Source organism: Rattus norvegicus, chromosome 14, assembly GCF_036323735.1.
Source record: "Rattus norvegicus strain BN/NHsdMcwi chromosome 14, GRCr8, whole genome shotgun sequence".
NCBI lineage: Eukaryota > Metazoa > Chordata > Mammalia > Rodentia > Muridae > Rattus > Rattus norvegicus.
In genome coordinates, this window is record NC_086032.1 from 80257985 (window position 1) to 80274714 (window position 16730).

At 40.4% G+C, this 16730-nt stretch overlaps 1 protein-coding gene and 1 long non-coding RNA gene across 35 annotated transcripts in view; one reads left to right on the plus strand and one right to left on the minus strand.

The window, feature by feature from the left end:
* LOC134481857 (uncharacterized) overlaps nucleotides 1-2387 on the plus strand; it is a 40961-nt gene extending 38574 nt beyond the window's left edge. The window contains exon 2 of the long non-coding RNA XR_010057721.1: nucleotides 2220-2387. This is a non-coding gene — a long non-coding RNA (uncharacterized LOC134481857). The remainder of the gene's footprint in view (nucleotides 1-2219) is intronic.
* Nucleotides 1-16730, minus strand: part of Grk4 (G protein-coupled receptor kinase 4) — a 74594-nt gene that overhangs the window by 27286 nt on the left and 30578 nt on the right. For 23 of the 34 annotated variants that reach the window (XR_010057407.1, XR_010057403.1, XR_010057402.1 and 20 more), the window contains 4 exons: nucleotides 15805-15897; nucleotides 13924-13987; nucleotides 10499-10639; nucleotides 2747-2937 (listed from right to left, as the gene is read on the minus strand). The exons of 1 other annotated variant lie outside the window; for it this stretch is intronic. Coding sequence is in view for 24 of the 33 variants with exons in the window: in XM_039092352.2 (XP_038948280.1) it covers nucleotides 2747-2937; nucleotides 10499-10639; nucleotides 13924-13987; nucleotides 15805-15897 (489 nt within the window). In the remaining 9 variants the exon portion in view is untranslated. 10 more of the 34 variants (XM_006251359.4, XM_063273518.1, XM_063273522.1 and 7 more) reach the window with 6 other exon arrangements.

Genomic DNA, 16730 nt, shown 5'->3' on the forward strand with positions numbered 1-16730 from the left:
ACAAAACAAAACAAATTTCATCATTCTAGCATATGGTTTAATAAAAATTGCCAAGTGCCAACTTATAAAAATAGGAAAGAAGATATTGAAAATAAAACACCTTTTCCTTGAGGCATACCAGTGTTCAAACAAAAGAGAGGGCCATTTTTAGAAGCTGAAAGTCATTCATTCATAAAACACTTGAAGCACCACTGAAAGTAAGCACCATGGATACACAGGGTGGGAGAAATGGACCAGCTTTCATGGAAATGCCCCAATCATACCTTCTCTATGCTGCCTAAACACCAGTGAAAGATTAAGAAAACGAGATTCTTCCAGGCAACCTAGGAATTCACCTTGAGGTTGAAGGCAAACAGGTGTGTCTCACCTGAAGTCACTTGTAAACACAATTTATTCCTAGAATCCTCAATTCAGATGCAGCACCTATGTCTCTAGACAATCATGGTCAGGACAGTAATTTCCCCTTGCTGACTGAAGGTCAGGCTATCAGCTCCTCTGCAGTGCTGGTTGTCTGGTCTGTGGGAAACAATCTGTTATAAAATATATAAGGTAGAGAACAAAATGAAAGCCCTCATTATAGAAGGAACAAGAGCAGGGCCTCTCAAGAAGCTCACAGTCTGGTGTAACCAACTCTTGGTTGAGAGTTGCCCTTCAGAGCACTATAGGGATGCTGGAGGGACAGCATTCAGGCTGCCAGGAAAAGGATGTGGTGGTTTGAACAAGAATGGCTCCCATGGGCTCACATATTTGAATGATTAGTCACCAGAGAGTGGAATTCTTTGATAGAAGAATTGGGAGGTATACTCTTATTGGAGGAAGGTTGGTGGGCTGTGAGATTTCAAAAGCCCTTGCCAGGCCTAGACTTTCTGCCTCTCTGCCTCCAGATCAGAAGGTAGCTCTCTCAGCTACTGATCCAGTGCCAGCCTCCATGATGATAAGAACTAAGCCTCTGAAACTGTAAGCAGCCCTAAGTGGGTGCTTGCCTTTATGAGTTGCCTTGGTCATTATGTCTCTTTGCAGCAATAAACAGTGACTTAGACAGAGGCATTCCTGGAATACCTCAGGAACGATGAGCAGAGGTCCTCATATCAACAGGAATGGGGTTGCAGTGAAGAAGGCATCCACAGAGAAGTACACTACCAAGACTGGAGTTATAAAGACTTCTTAGATGTTCTGGAAAGCACAAATGTACTTGTATAACAAGGGCTGAGGGAATCAATGAGGGTTATCAGGAAACAAGGCTGGAGAAGTTAGTAAAAAGCCGTTACCCTAAAGGGTCTGGTGAATAAGGGTTCCATACCAGAGGAAGACACAGTGGGGTCAGATCTGCATTCAAACATGCCTTGTCAGGATCTTCTGGAAAATGCACTGGGGCAGCACAGCAGTGTGGGGAGAAATGCAAGCTTCTGTCAGTTGGCTAACAAGAGAAAGACATGGACTGAGCTGCTCACCATGGAAAACAGTCTGATGAAAATATTCCAGTGTGAAGTGATGACCAACTGAGTGGGGGAGGTGAGAGCCAGAGATACACAGGCCACTCTGCAATTTAGTTTTAAAAAGCACAGGGGTTGGGGATTTAGCTCAGTGGTAGAGCGCTTGCCTAGCAAGCACAAGGCCCTGGGTTCGGTCCTCAGCTCCGGAAAAAGAAAAAAAAAAAAAAGCACAAGGTTAAAAATTCTCTTTAGAGGCTAGAGAGATGGCTCAGTGGGTAAATTTGCTGTGCATGAGGTCCTGAGTTTGAATTGAACACCCAAACCCATGGTGATATACTGTGCATCTATAATCCCAGTGTTCCTATGGTGAAATGAGAGGCAGAGACAAGAGATGCCCAGAAGCCCACAGGCCAGCTATCTTGATGCACACTGCAGCAAACAGGAGACCCTATCTCACGTAAGCTGAAAGGAGGTCACTGACACCCAAAGCTGCCCTTGGCCTTTCACACGTGTGCTTCTGGAAACATGCACACACACAAGCACAGTCACACAGACAAGTATTATTTTTAAAGGTAAGAAATTCTCATTAGGGACTGATTGGCAGGTGAATATCTGAAAGAGAAAACAGAAGTGCCTGGGAGACTGATCAAAATGAGATTCATTGAATAAAAAACCCAATATCTAAGAGAGATGAATTATTTTCAAATGTAAATATACTGATTGTTTAAGCTAATTCTAACCACAAAGACTAATTTTATTTTACTATTTATTTACTTATTTATTTAGGTTTTTCAAGACAGGTTGTTTTTGCATGACCCAGACGGTCCTGGAACACTCTGTAGACCAGAATGGCGGAGAGAGATCTACCTGCTTTTGAATCTCAAATACTGGGATTAAAGGCTGTGCCATCATTGGCTGCATTTGATTTTCTTAATAAATTCCAAATTGAAAACATTTTTAATACATTTGATTCGGTCATTTTCTTAAAACATTATGATCAGGGCTGTCAAGTATCTCAGAATTCTGGACACAGGTTTTCTCATGCTTACACTATCTATTTGATTAGCTTAAGGGGAAAGTTCCCCTTCAAAAGACAATGTCTTAGAAGAGTAAAGATAAACAAAGAAGAAAACCAAGGTATATTTCTGACTAGCTATGTCCTACAGTTAAAGGGACAACCCCCTTCAGAATGCCACCCAATGCCTCCCTGTTGCCTTTCCCATCCCGTGACAGCAAGTATGAGTCAGAGGAAACACCCAGTGGAAGCCAGGACTTAGGTGACCAGGCTTTAACACAGGTTGCACCATTCTTACCTGTATACAATTCTTTCCCTCTGTAAATCTTCCAAGCCACAGCACAGCTCTGCAGCATAGAACACAGCTCTCTGCTCCTCAAAGCCAGGATTGCCCAGGTTGTAAATGTGGTACTTCAAATCCCCTCCATTCATAATGGTTAGCACCAAACACAAAGCATCCTTGGTTTCATAAGTGTAGGCTAAACTAACCTAAAGACAACAGCATCATAAAAAACTGCTTGTTCACTGCTGACTTACTCTATTTGCTAACAACAACCCAAATTATCTATTAGGTTTATAATTACAACACCAAAACAATATTGCTTCAGAGAATTTCACACCACACACATCATATGCCTCTGGACTCAGCAAACATCTCATGCAATTCTGCATGGATACTGAGCAGTCGGACACTGATTTCTCCACACTGTGGTCTGACTGTGTGGCACTAAGAACTTCTAGAGCACCTGCATTCAGTAGTGCTGGCAAGATCTTGTTGTTCCATACTCCTCCAACAGTTGGTGGTATTGATCCTTTATGTTTGAGCCAGGATGGTCAAGGTATTAATGGCTTCTGATTGAGGGGTTTTGCTACTGTCCTTTTACGTTTCTGATGCTGAACCACATCCCCAGTCCTTGGTTTTGGAAGACTGGGTCTCAATAATTAGCCTAAGTTGGTCTCCAGCTTACTGTATAGCTAAGGCTAGCCTTGAACTGTAATCCTTGTTTTAATTTGCAATGGCTACTCATACTTTTTCTTTCTTTTTTTTTTTTTATTTAGAGAATACTTTATTAGTTTTTGTAATCAAACCCACGTATATAAGACCTTACATATTTAATACAGTGTGTTACCCCTGTACAAATGGAAAAAACTTAAGTTCAACATTTCTAGACCAATATGGCTGTTAATTTCTGTACAGTGCCAACTCAACACAGTAAACGGGGATACTTTTTTCGAAAGTTGACAGCACAGGTAAAGTTTCAAAAAATTCAAATTATATATCTGTATATATATATTTATATTTATATAAAAAGACCAATAATAGCAGTGTGTTATGCATCAACAGCAGCAACAGCTTTTCCAGGTTCTGCAGTCATCTGAACAAAACTGTAGAGACATCCAGCACACTCCATTAAAAAAAAAAAAAAAGTAAAAAAACAAAACCCGAGAAAACAGCACAGTTCTGTTACTCTTGTGGTACCTGGCACCATTTTTTTTAAATTAGCTTCTCAATCATCATCTGGAAAGAAAACATTCTGAGCAACATCATTAAAAACAGCTCTGATAAAGCATGGTCACTACTACGTATCATAAAGCAGGTACAAGCTATTTTACATCCACAGAGGTATGATACAGTACTGTCCTACATCTATAATACTAGAGGATACAATTTAAAAGGCATTATTTGAGACTTGATTCTACTTTTCCAGCAGAGGGCCCAAATGATGGTGTGACACAGCTTTGTAAAGAAACATACTCTAGACAGGATTTCCTTTCACTAGTGGCACACTTCTAAGGATTCATTCTCTCCATGAATGTCAGCTAAAACCATTATTAAAAAAATGAAATATCCCTAGAACAAAACCGTATAACCACCGGATTCACATGAAGATGACCTAGTGGAGACAAGCTGGACCTCACCTTACCAACAAGCTATCAAATCTGTTATGTTTAAACAGTGAGACCTCCAAGGAAGGAGATGCCAAGTAGTGCTTCAAAGCTTCGGACCACAATCAAACACAGCATCCTTTTCAACAGAAGCAGAAGCTCATCTGAATATGCTCATGGATGCTGACATCAACATTTAATCATCTCCTCACTCATCCAGGAAGAGGGGGAGATCAGTTACTACTGTACTTTAATGTGTTCAACAAAATCACCATGTTACAAAAATAGCAAGCTGCCATAATAAAAAATAAGGCTCCTCTATCCAGCACCAGATAGCATCATTTTACTTTCAAGCCTAGAAATTGCACACTTGTATATAAACCAATCAAAGATGAGGATTGAGAGTTCATCTTGGTGGATTTTTCCTTTGATGAATATGAAGTGTCCTTCCTTATCTTTTTTGATGACTTTTAATTGAAAATTGATTTCATTTGATATTAGAATGGCTACTCCAGCTTGCTTCTTCTGGAAAATTGTTTTCCAGCCTTTCACTCTGAGGTAGTGTCTGTCTTTGTCTCTGAGGTGTGTTTCCTGTAGGCAGCAGAATGCAGGGTCCTCATTGCGTATCCAGTTTGTTAATCTATGTCTTTTTATTGGGGAGTTGAGGCCATTGATATTGAGAGATATTAAGGAATAGTGATTATTGCTTCCTGTTATATTCATATTTGGATGTGAGGTTATGTTTGTGTGCTTTCATTCTCTTTGTTTTGTTGCCAAGACGATTAGTTTCTTGCTTCTTCTGGGGTATAGCTTGCCTCCTTATGTTGGGCTTTACCCTTTATTATCCTTTGTAGTGCTGGATTTGTAGAAAGATATTGTGTAAATTTGGTTTTGTCATGGAATATCTTGGTTTCTCCATCTATGTTAATTGAGAGTTTTGCAGGATACAGTAACCTGGGCTGGCATTTGTGTTCTCTTAGGGTCTGTATGACATCTGTCCAGGATCTTCTGGCCTTCATAGTTTCTGGCGAGAAGTCTGGTGTGATTCTGATAGGTCTGCCTTTATATGTTACTTGACCTTTTTCCCTTACTGCTTTTAATATTCTTTCTTTATTTTGTGCGTTTGGTGTTTTGACAATTATGTGACGGGAGGTGTTTCTTTTCTGGTCCAATCTATTTGGAGTTCTGTAGGCTTCTTGTATGCCTATGGGTATCTCTTTTTTTAGGTTAGGGAAGTTTTCTTCTATGATTTTGTTGAAGATATTTACTGGTCCTTGGGGCTGGGAGTCTTCACCCTCTTCTATACCTATTATCCTTAGGTTTGATCTTCTCATTGAGTCCTGGATTTCCTGTATGTTTTGGACCAGTAGCTTTTTCCGCTTTACATTATCTTTGACAGTTGAGTCAATGATTTCTATGGAATCTTCTGCTCCCGAGATTCTCCCTTCCATCTCTTGTATTCTGTTGGTGATGCTTGAATCTACAGCTCCTTGTCTTTTCTTTTGATTTTCTATGTCCAGGGTTGTTTCCATGTGTTCTTTCTTGATTGCTTCTATTTCCATTTTTAATTCCTTCAACTGTTTGATTGTGTTTTCCTGGAATTCTTTCAGGGATTTTTGCGATTCCTCTCTGTAGGCTTCTACTTGTTCTCTAAGGGAGTTCTTTATGTCTTTCTTGAAGTCCTCCAGCATCATGATCAAATATGATTTTGAAACTAGATCTTGCTTTTCTGGTGTGTTTGGATATTCCGTGTTTGCTTTGGTGGGAGAATTGGGCTCCAATGATGCCATGTAGTCTTGGTTTCTGTTGCTTGGGTTCCTGCGCTTGCCTCTCGCCATCAGATTATCTCTAGTGTTACTTTGTTCTGCTATTTCTGACCGTGGCTAGACTGTCCTATAAGCCTGTGTGTCAGGAGTGCTGTAGACCTGTTTTCCTGTTTTCTTTCAGCCAGTTATGGGGACAGAGTGTTCTGCTTTCGGGCGTGTAGTTTTTCCTCTCTACAGGTCTTCAGCTGTTCCTGTGGGCCTGTGTCTTGAGTTCACCAGGCAGGTTTCTTGCAGGGGAAAAGTTGGTCCTACCTGTGGTTCCAAGGCTCAAGTTTGCTCGTGGGGTACTGCCTAAGTCCTCTCCGCGGCGGCAGCAACCGGGAAGATCTGCGCCGCTCTTTCTGGGAGCCTCCGTGCACCAGGGTTCCAGATGGCGTTTGGTGTTTTCCTCTGGCGTCTGGATGTGCACAGAGTGCAGTCTCTTCTGGTTTCCCAGGCGTGTCTGCCTCTCTGAAGGTTTAGCTCTCCCTCCCACGGGATTTGGGTGCAGAGAACTGTTTATCCGGTCTGTTTCCTTCAGGTTCCGGTGGTGTCTCAGGCGCAGGGGTCCTGCCGCTCCTGGGCCCTCCCCCACGGGAACCCAGAGGCCTTATACAGTTGCCTCTTGGGCCAGGGATGTGGGCAGGGGTGGGCAGTGTTGGTGGTCTCCTCCGCTCTGCAGCCTCAGGAGTGCCCACCTGATCAGGCGGTGAGGTCTCTCTCCCACGGGGTTTGGGAGCTGAGAGCTGCTGCGGGCCAGGATCCACGGGTGTGGGCTCATACTTTTTCTTATAGTCACTAGTCAGCTGTAGCCTTTTTTGTGAAACATCGTTATACTTTTGTTTTGTTTTGCTTTTGAAGAAATGATTCCCAGGCTGACCCTGAGCTCCTGGGATCAAGTCATCCTCCTGCCTCAGTTTTCTGAGGTTCACCTGGCCAAAAATAATATTACTCCTCTGTCCCTTCCCCCTCTTCCTATGAGATGGACTTAGTGCTTTATATCTGCCAGGCAGGGCTCTACCACAGAGCTAAAGTCCCAAGACCTGGTAAGATTTGCTCACTTTTCGATTGTCTTGTTGACAGTTCAAACACAAATGTACACATACACATGTGAACCCATCCTTCTGGGATTTGATCATGATTATACGAAGCTCATTTCATCTCTAGATCAACTGAGAAGAACCAGCATCTTCACAACACTGAACCATCCAGTCTAGAGAAATGTTCCCCCTGTTTAGGCATTCTTTAATTTCTTTCAACAGCACTCACTGTAGAAATCCTGCACATTTTGTAACACTTTTATCTAAACTGTGATGGCCTTAGTGCTATTAAAAATGTTATCAATATGCTTTCCAGGCTGGGGACATGGTTCACTGGATTACAGTGCTTGCCACATTGGCACAAGGACCTAAGTTTTAAGCCTAAATTTAAAAAAAAAAAAAAAAAAAAAGAGCTGGTCATGAACACCTGTAATCCTGGCCCGGAGTGGAGGGGTGAAGTGAGGGTGGGTCAGGCTTGCTAACCAGGTAGCCCAGCTGGAAAAAACAAACAACAAACAAACCAGCAAATTCCAGGTACAGTCAGAGACTGTCTTGGGAAAATAAGGTGAAGGGAAATAAAGTAAGACATTCAACTTCTTCCTCTGGCCTCTGGAAGCACATACATAGGTAGGCATGAACTTGGTGTGAACTCACAAGCACAGACACACACACACCTCCTAACTACTTGTGACTGATCTACTTCTGATCATTTAGTTAAATCCAAAATTAGTTATCTAGAAAGTCTAGGACTGTCTCCACTTGCAGTTATATTGTTCAAAAATAAAGACAATCTTTCAGCCCCTTACTTCTTTCTCTAGCTTTAATCCTAATCCTAATGTAACCCTATCTCCCTTCTTTTATTGCACTGTAACCAGTGCATTTTCAGTCTCATGTTAAGACGAGATCGTAAGAACGCGTGCACTAGTCATGGCGGAGAGCTCCAATAGTGCTACATGATGTATTATATGTGCGAAGTAAAGCTAGCTTGCTTAGAGCTTCTAACATTTTGGTTGTAAGCCTAGCCTTTCATGTTTGAGCCATCTTTCAACCTTCTTAGAACTCTTACTCATGAATGGGACCTGGATTTTAATAAAAGTGTTTCTATGCAGAGGGTTGAGAATGAGGAGGGTGGGATGAAGCACCAACCACAGCCCTGCTGTCGTGGGGTTCACTTTCATCATCACTTGACATAAGTGGGAGCAGAGTCAAATGGCATGCTATTTCTTATTCATGCTTTAAGAAACAAAAAACCCTACTCCCTCCCCTCCTGTAAATGAGTATCAATCCTATTATATATTTAATGCATAGTATAATAATCTTGAGAACCATTTATCATGTCAGTCATGCCATGATATCTAGGTACCAGGACCCAGTGGGGAACAAGACACCAACAGGTTCTGATTTTCTAAGCTGTAAACATCACTCTGATGCGCAGAGTGACTACTGAACAAATAGAAGAGAGTGATATTCAAGGATGAGCAGAAGTGGTGGCCATATTCCAAGTAGAGGGCACATCCAGCTCTCAGGCCTGATGGGACATCTTAGGAAGCAGTGTGGTGGTGGATGCAAGAGCATGGTGGCTCAGTGCCTGAGAGGCCGGAACAGACTCCAATTTCACCAGAGAACAGTTGGAGTAGAAAAGTGGAGACCAATTTAACTCCACAGATTGTTGTTTTGTGGAGAACAGAGTGCAGTGGAATGGACGAGTGCAGACAGAGGTGGGCACTCTGAAGTTTGCTGTTGTATAGATAAGGTGGCAGTGGAAAGGACCAGGACTTAAGTGTAGGTGAGAACCTCCCAATGGTTCATTATAAACAGGAAAAAAACAGAATGACAGATAAAATGAAGTAAGTCCAGGTTCTTTGAAAGAAGCCAAGCAAGGCCCTGGGTTCGGTCCCCAGCTCCGGAAAAAAAGAAAAGGAAAAAAAAAAAAAAAAAAAAAGAAAGAAAGAAGCAAAACATCAGAAACAAAACTGTTATGTCTTAAGCCAGAGCTACTAGTACTCCTCTCATAAGCTAGTTTGAGGTTTCCGTGCCTCCAGGTAATACAGCGAGTTTAAACAACTCTGAGACGAGTGTCACGCCACTCCATGTGAAACTGTCATAGCAAACACACAGACTCATGCTGCTACATACAGATGCTGGCTATGAGGTGGGGCTGCGTTAAAACAGTTGTCTCTACAGAGCAGCAAACCTGATACCAAGAAATAAATGACTTCAAGGAAATAAATTTTAACACTTAAACTCACTGTATAACCATTATTCATCCTCTGTCTTAACTAGTCTTCATACTTCAAAAGATGCTCCAATGCATACTTAAGTAGGAGTGGGAAAACTACACTATACAACACACAGTCTACAACCTGGGATCACTCCTCTAACTCACACCAGTTCACTTCATCTTCAGTTCTTACCTGCAATTTGAAAGATCCTACCAGTGGAGAGTGGTAGTTGAGGGTCCAGTAGCAAATACTTCAGGAGCAGAAAAAAAAAAAGAAAGAAAATCAAAGCATGGAAAAGTGACTGAGACCAGAGAAGAGAGGAGGCCCACTTTAGAAGGACTACAAAAAGAATCTTTAAATACAAAGTGATCATGCTGATGGCCAGAGCTGGTCAACAGGAGGCAGCTGACGCATGAGCTTGGCTATCACAAGGGGGAGGAAAAGCACTCATCAGATATCATCAAGGTGTGAAGACTTGACAGCATGGTATGGTGAACAGCACAAAACTGGTAACAAGTCATAAGTCAACAGCAGGGTCAGCACTGCCATACGCCTACCAAGACTAAATAAGAAGGACACCATTACAAAGTGAAATAATTTCCAATAGGGGACAGCAAAACTCCACAAAAACTCAATGAAGAAAAAATAGCCCCTACGTCCATGACTTGAATCAGAGTTTATAACAGAACTACTGGCCAAAATGCTAGGACTCAAACAGTATCCACAGAAAGACTCTGATGATTAAGCTTTGCCATCTTGACAGGATTTAGAACCACCTGGGACAAACCTCTGTCTGGGAGGATGTTTCCAGAAAGATTTAACTGAGCAGGGAAGACCTACACTGAACATTAGAGGTGCCACACCATGTCCTGTATATTGAATAAAAGGAGAAAACAAGCTGACATCAACAGTCATATCTCTGTTTCCTGACTGCAAATACACAGTGACCCACCATGTTACATTGGTTATCCTGTCTTGTCTGACATAATAGTTTGTATCCTTTCTCAGGCTATGAGCTAAAATAAACACTTCCTTTAGATACGCATTTTATCACATCAATAAAAGTAACATAACATGACTAAAATAAGATACTTACTACAAATCTACTATGCAATTTTTCTAAGATTCTTTTTTCATTCAGAGCCATGGCTTCACCTTTCCTCTTCTTTATTCTTTTTTTTTCTAGTTTTTTGCAGGCATACATTTTTCCTGTAGCTCGCACTTGACAGGCACAAACCTAGTTTAAAGGGAGAAAATGATTTATATATAATGGACATTTTTAGGGCATATGAGATAAACTTTTCTCTTTGATAATCTTCCCTGGTAAAGGCTAGATACCACATGTGATAAGCCAAGGCCATCTGGGTATTAATAACTAGAAGTTTCCAGCTGGATCATCACTCCCAGTTTCTTGTCACTAGTAGCTGCTGGGCATGAAGTGAAGGAAACTGCTTTATCAGGATGCAAGGGGAACTTGTTTTTCTTTGTGATCATGCCAAGTCTATTTAAGTATGTCCTGATATGTCTTTAGACCTTATAAAAACAAAATTTTAGAATATAAAATTTGAACAACGCAGGGTTTTGTTTTTGTTTTTTAGCTAAAACCTTCAAGGCTGGGTATAACAAACAGCTCCAATACATAGGAAGCTAAAGCAGGGCCCATTGCTCTCCTGCCAAAGATGAGGTCAAGATGGCAACCCAAGGTCACACAACTGGAGATGACAAGCAGGATTGGACCTTGGGCTTGCACAGCTCTTAAGTACATGTCTTCTCACAACACTGTGCTACCTCTGGAACCAGTTGCACACCCAATGCTTTCCACCATGCCTCCTTAGGAAGTTGTACAGTGACTTGCTAGCACTTAAAGCACAAACAAGAGAATTACGGTTGGCAAAATAAGTAAATTACGTCTACCTTCCAAGCTCACTGGGACAGGTAGGTGTTAATGCAAGGAACTAAGACTGACGGGGAACTATAAGTAACCCTGCACTTAGTAAGGTCCAGTAATCCAGACCCAAGGTTTCTACTCTGCTTTAGACCATTTAGTTTCTGGATAAAAGACACACACAATCTTTATATTTAAATAAGCTTTTGATCAGCACAAGAGCTGGGTCCATCTACCTTCTAAGCTATTAGAATTACTTTTCTATGGGTAACCTCAAATTATTTATTGTTACTTATAATGTTTCAACTGGGGTGCTCTTAACTCCAAATGGCCAGCCGTCAGGGCCACATTTTTATGGCTCACCTAACCCATGGCAGCTTCTCCTTCCTCTTTTACCTTCTCCTCCTCATGGTTCTCCTTTGACCCCAAGCCTGGGAAACCTAAACCCCACCCAGGTCTCTTCTACCCAGATACTGGCTGTTGGTATTTTTATTTACCAGCCAGAAATAACTTAGGGGCAAGGTCACAGGTCTACATATAGACTTCAGGTCTTGGGGGCCCACACTTAGCATTACAATAGATGGTAAGACCAAACCTCAACAGGCCTCCCTCTGACACTCAGAGTAGAAACAGACCACACAAAGTTCTCCAGCCTTGTCTTAGAGCCTAAAATACCCACAAAAAGTCTGCAAAGAGCTACCATAGCTAATCCATCCATCTAACCCTTTATTTGAAAACCGAAATAAATATATCCAAATATAATCTATATCATCTTTCACAATGATTAAAATAAATCAATCTTAAATCATATATGTGATTATAATTAGAATTTCACGTCTTTTAAACATGAGTCCCAGCTCCCTAAAACTTTAAAGCTTTGCACATGGAGATGAAGAACAGCAGCATTAGCTGAAGAGAGGAAAGCCTCTGTCTAGGAACATTCCACAGAGCTTCCCTACAGACTATCCCCAGGAAGGGCTTAAAATGGTGTTGGGTGAATTATTCAAATACAAATTGATAAGTCGTGCAAGTCTCCAGCTGTGTAGGGGTAACCTCCAACAGGAAGTGATGGCAGTTCTGGCCCACTTCCTTCACCTCAATATATAAATGGCTAACTAAGCTTACTTGAGCACAGTAAACTCTGAAGCTGGTTTCCCAATTTTGAGGCAATGCTGGTAGACTCTGCTTTTATTTTAAAGTAGAATTCAGGAGCATGTATGATTTAATTCACATCTGGGCAGTGTAACCTGCCTCTGTTTTTAAAAAATGTTAGTTCCTAATGGCATGCCTGTCTTGTGGACTTGAAAATCCATAGACTGAATATGACCACTCCAGATACCTAATGGGACAATTAACATCTCTGTAAATTATCACAACAAAACGGTGTGCTATTCTCTATCTAGCTGCTACAAATGATCTCTATCCAGGACAACCATTATATTTAAAACATACCCCTCATAAATCTCTGTGACTTTTCCCTAGGATTTTCTAAATTCATACATTTTAAAATGCTTTTTAAAAGGGTGTTGGGGATCATACTTAAGGCCTTGCATATGTGAGGCAAGGGCTGTTCTATGTTCTCTATATCCCTAAATCTAACACTTTTTTTTCCCAGATAGGGCTTCACTATGGAATCCAGGTTAGTCTAGAACTTGCTATCTTCATAATTCAGCTTCCCAATTACAGACATACACCATCATAAGAGGCCCTGAATACCTTTTATATCAGGTATAAGGTACATCTATATCTATACTGATTAGTTCAATTTGACATAATCTACAGCTTAGAATAGGAAATTTCAATTGAGGAATAGCCTCCATCAGATAGCCCTGGGGCATCTGATGGCTATTTTCTTGGTTGTTAATTATAGAGAAGGGTCCAGCCACCCTGGTCAAGTAGGCCTGGGTTGTATAAGAAAGCTGGTTGAGCATGACCCAGAGGAAGGAAGCCAGAAAGCAGCACTCATCCATGGTGCTGCTTCAAATTCCTTCTTGAATCCATGCTGTGGCCTTCCTTGATGATAGTTGGAGACTTCAAAGTATAAGACAATCAAACCCTTTCCTCCATGAGGGACTTTTGGTCAGAGTGTTTTATCACAGCACTAGAAAGCAAACTAAGACAATGTCAAACAGTCTAGTTAAATAAGCACATTTGACAATGTCATCTGGTTAGATACATGGTGTGTATTTTTGTGTGGTCCCAGCTTGATGACACACTAGAGCTCTTGAGCTCAGGACCTAACTTAGATAAGCTAGTGAAACTTCATCTCTAAAAATAAGTAGTACTCTATGCAACATAAACTTCAGAGCTAGTCCTGAATAACAGGAATTTCACAAACTTTTCAAGCTGGACAAACTGCCTAATTTGAACATCAACCAAAAATTGCTTCTGTCAAAATGGAAAGTGTAAGTTGAAGTCACAAAGATAAGAAAGTACGTTGTTGTCTTAAAGTTTAAAGCAAAGTACATTATGTTCAAAGATCCACCTTCATTTCCAGTTGTCTGAAACCATTCTCAAAATGCACAACAAGGAGATAAGTGTGCTGGCAAAGTTGACACACTGCCTGAGTTCAGGTGTGTAGATGGCCAACTGTCTGTCTAACAGAATTAGTGCCATAACTGGCACAGGTTACTCACCTCTCCAAATCCGCCTTTTCCTAAAACTCTGTATTGTCTGAATGTGTTCTTTGTTACTGGACGCCTAACCAATTAAAAAAAAAAGTTTCAGTTGTCATATTGAACTGCAATTATAAAATAGAAAAGTCTACTTGACCCTATCTGTTGACCCATATTGCCTAAAACAGAGTGCCTGAGAGGAAAGTGTCTATGCTCAGGACTCACAGCTCTCATCTTTTCATTCAGAGAAACAAGCACATCAAAAATTTATTAAAGACACTGACATAATACAGAAGAACAGCTCCATTATCCTCTATAATTTAAAATAAGTATGCAAACAGTCCATTCTAGGAAATATGTATGTTTATAGCTCATAGAACAATTTTTTTCCTAAGGAAAAATCTTTGGCATACTTTCCAACCTGTCAAAAGGCTGCTGAGGAAAACTATATACACATAGCTCACTTTTCTTTATGTAAAGTACCTCAAAATGTAACCTCTCAAAAAGAAGTGTGTGTGTGTGAGGGAGGGAAAGGGGAGAGAGAGAGAGATACAGAGACAGACAGACAGACAGACAAACAGAGACAGAGAAAGGGTGGCACACACCTTTAATCCCAGTACTCAAAATGCAAAGACAAGGAGATCTGTTTAAAGTCAGTTTGGTCTACACAGTAAGTTCGAGACTAACCAGACTATATAATAAAACCTCATCTCAAAAATGGGGGTAAAGAGTCAGATGTCAATTATTAGTGATAATTTATAATAATCAATAATCATTTTAGAAAGAGTAATCACAACTGTACTGATAGTAACTGATGCTTTTATAATATTCTTTTGTGCACCAAACCCTGGACTAAGCATTGTACATGGATCCCAGCAAGAGTCAAGCAGTGAAGTTTTGTGGTTGCTTGAATGAAAATGGCCCCCACAGGATCATATGGAGTGGCATTATTGAGAGGAGTGGCTTTGTTGGAGTAGGTGTGGCCTTGCTGGAGAAAATGTGTCACTGAGGGTGTGCTTTGGGTTTTCAGAAGCCCAAGGCAAGCTCAATTTCATTCTGTCTTCCTGCTACCTGCCAAAATGTATGTAGAACTCTCAACTACCTCTCCAGCACCATGCCTGCCTGCCTGCCTGCCTGAAACCATGACAATAATGGACTAAATGTCCCCTAATTAAATGTTTTCCTGTATAAGGGTTGCTGTGGCTGTGGTCATGTGTCTCTTGGTAGCAAAAGAAACCCTAAGATAGGGGTGTAAGTATCTCTGTACAGAAAAAAGATCTATAGCTCATTGTGGTTAAATCACTTCCTTAATGCCACACAGCTAGCAAGAATTTGAACAGAGAAATATACTATGAAGTTTCAACCACTGCGTTTTGTATTACTATAAAGCCAAAATGTTCTATTTTCTAGCCATGAACCATGAGCGTTAACTATTTGAAATAGAAAGAATGGAGTTTACTGAATCATAAGAAATTATATAATATTCTATTAAAGATTTTTATATAAAATAATATGTACATTCAAGATTTCCAGGGGCTGGAGAGATGGCTCAGTGGTTAAGAGCACTGACTGCTCTTCCCAAGGTCCTGAGTTCAAATCCCAGCAACCACATGGTGGCTCACAACCATCTGTGATGGGATCTGATGCCCTCTATATAATAAATAAATAAATCTTTAAAAAAAAAAAAAGATTTGGGGCTGGGGATTTAGCTCAGTGGTAGAGCGCTTGCCTAGGAAGTGCAAGGCTCTGGGTTCGGTCCCCAGCTCTGAAAAAAAGAACCAAAAAAAAAAGAAAAAAGAAAAAAGAAAAAAAAAGATTTCCAGTAGTATTGTAATAGGTAGAAAAGTTAACATAAAATAGTATACACTTACTACTTTTATTTACTATTAAATTAAAACCTACCTTTCTAGCCATTTCCATTGTAAAAATCGATTATAGTATGTACTCTCTTGGTATTCTTCAAATGGTTTTTCACTCAAATACTTATAGATAACTCTAGAAAAGATTTTATAAAATTATTTATTTATTATGTAAGAATACGACAGCTGTGTCATAGTTAAAAAACATTCAGTGAGAGTGTTGATCCTTATACACATTTGCGTATACAGAAGTTGCTATTATAGAAGTCCATAGATTCCAATGTCATCAGTGAACATATAAACATTTTAGAAAAATGAAATTTCTTTACTCTCTAAAAGTCAAAAGGCTTTTTTAATGTATATGGATATAAAATAAATAACTCATTAGTGGGGCTAGGAAAATTGTTCCATCAGGAGAGTGCCTTCTTTTTAGACATGAGAACCTAAGTTTGGGTCCTCAGAACCCAGGTAAAAAGCCAGGCTTGATTGTGTATACCTGATATGCCAACACTTGGGAGAAAGAGACAAGAGGATCAAGAACTCATGGATATCTTTGACATAGTGAGATCAAGGTTAGTGTAGGCTACCGGAGAACCTCTCTCAAAAGCTAGATGTTGCAGCCTTAGCTTAGGAGTGTGTGTGTGGGAGGGAAGACCACAAGACACTGAAGGTTTGTCAGTCTAGCCCATATTCAAGGAAAGACTCTGTATCAAAAAGAATTAGATGGAGCACAACTAAGGAAAACAATTTGACCTTTGATATCCACATGTATACATACATATAAATTCCTACATCTACTCACACATACACATACACACAAGAATATAGGAATAGAAAGATAATAGTTTAAAAGGCATTCGAGGTATGTGCATGAGTGTGTATTTCATGAAAAAGTCAACCTTTACCAACAAAAGTGTTTAAATGTACAGTAATAATCCTGTGGTCGGAAGTAATGCATGTTACACCATT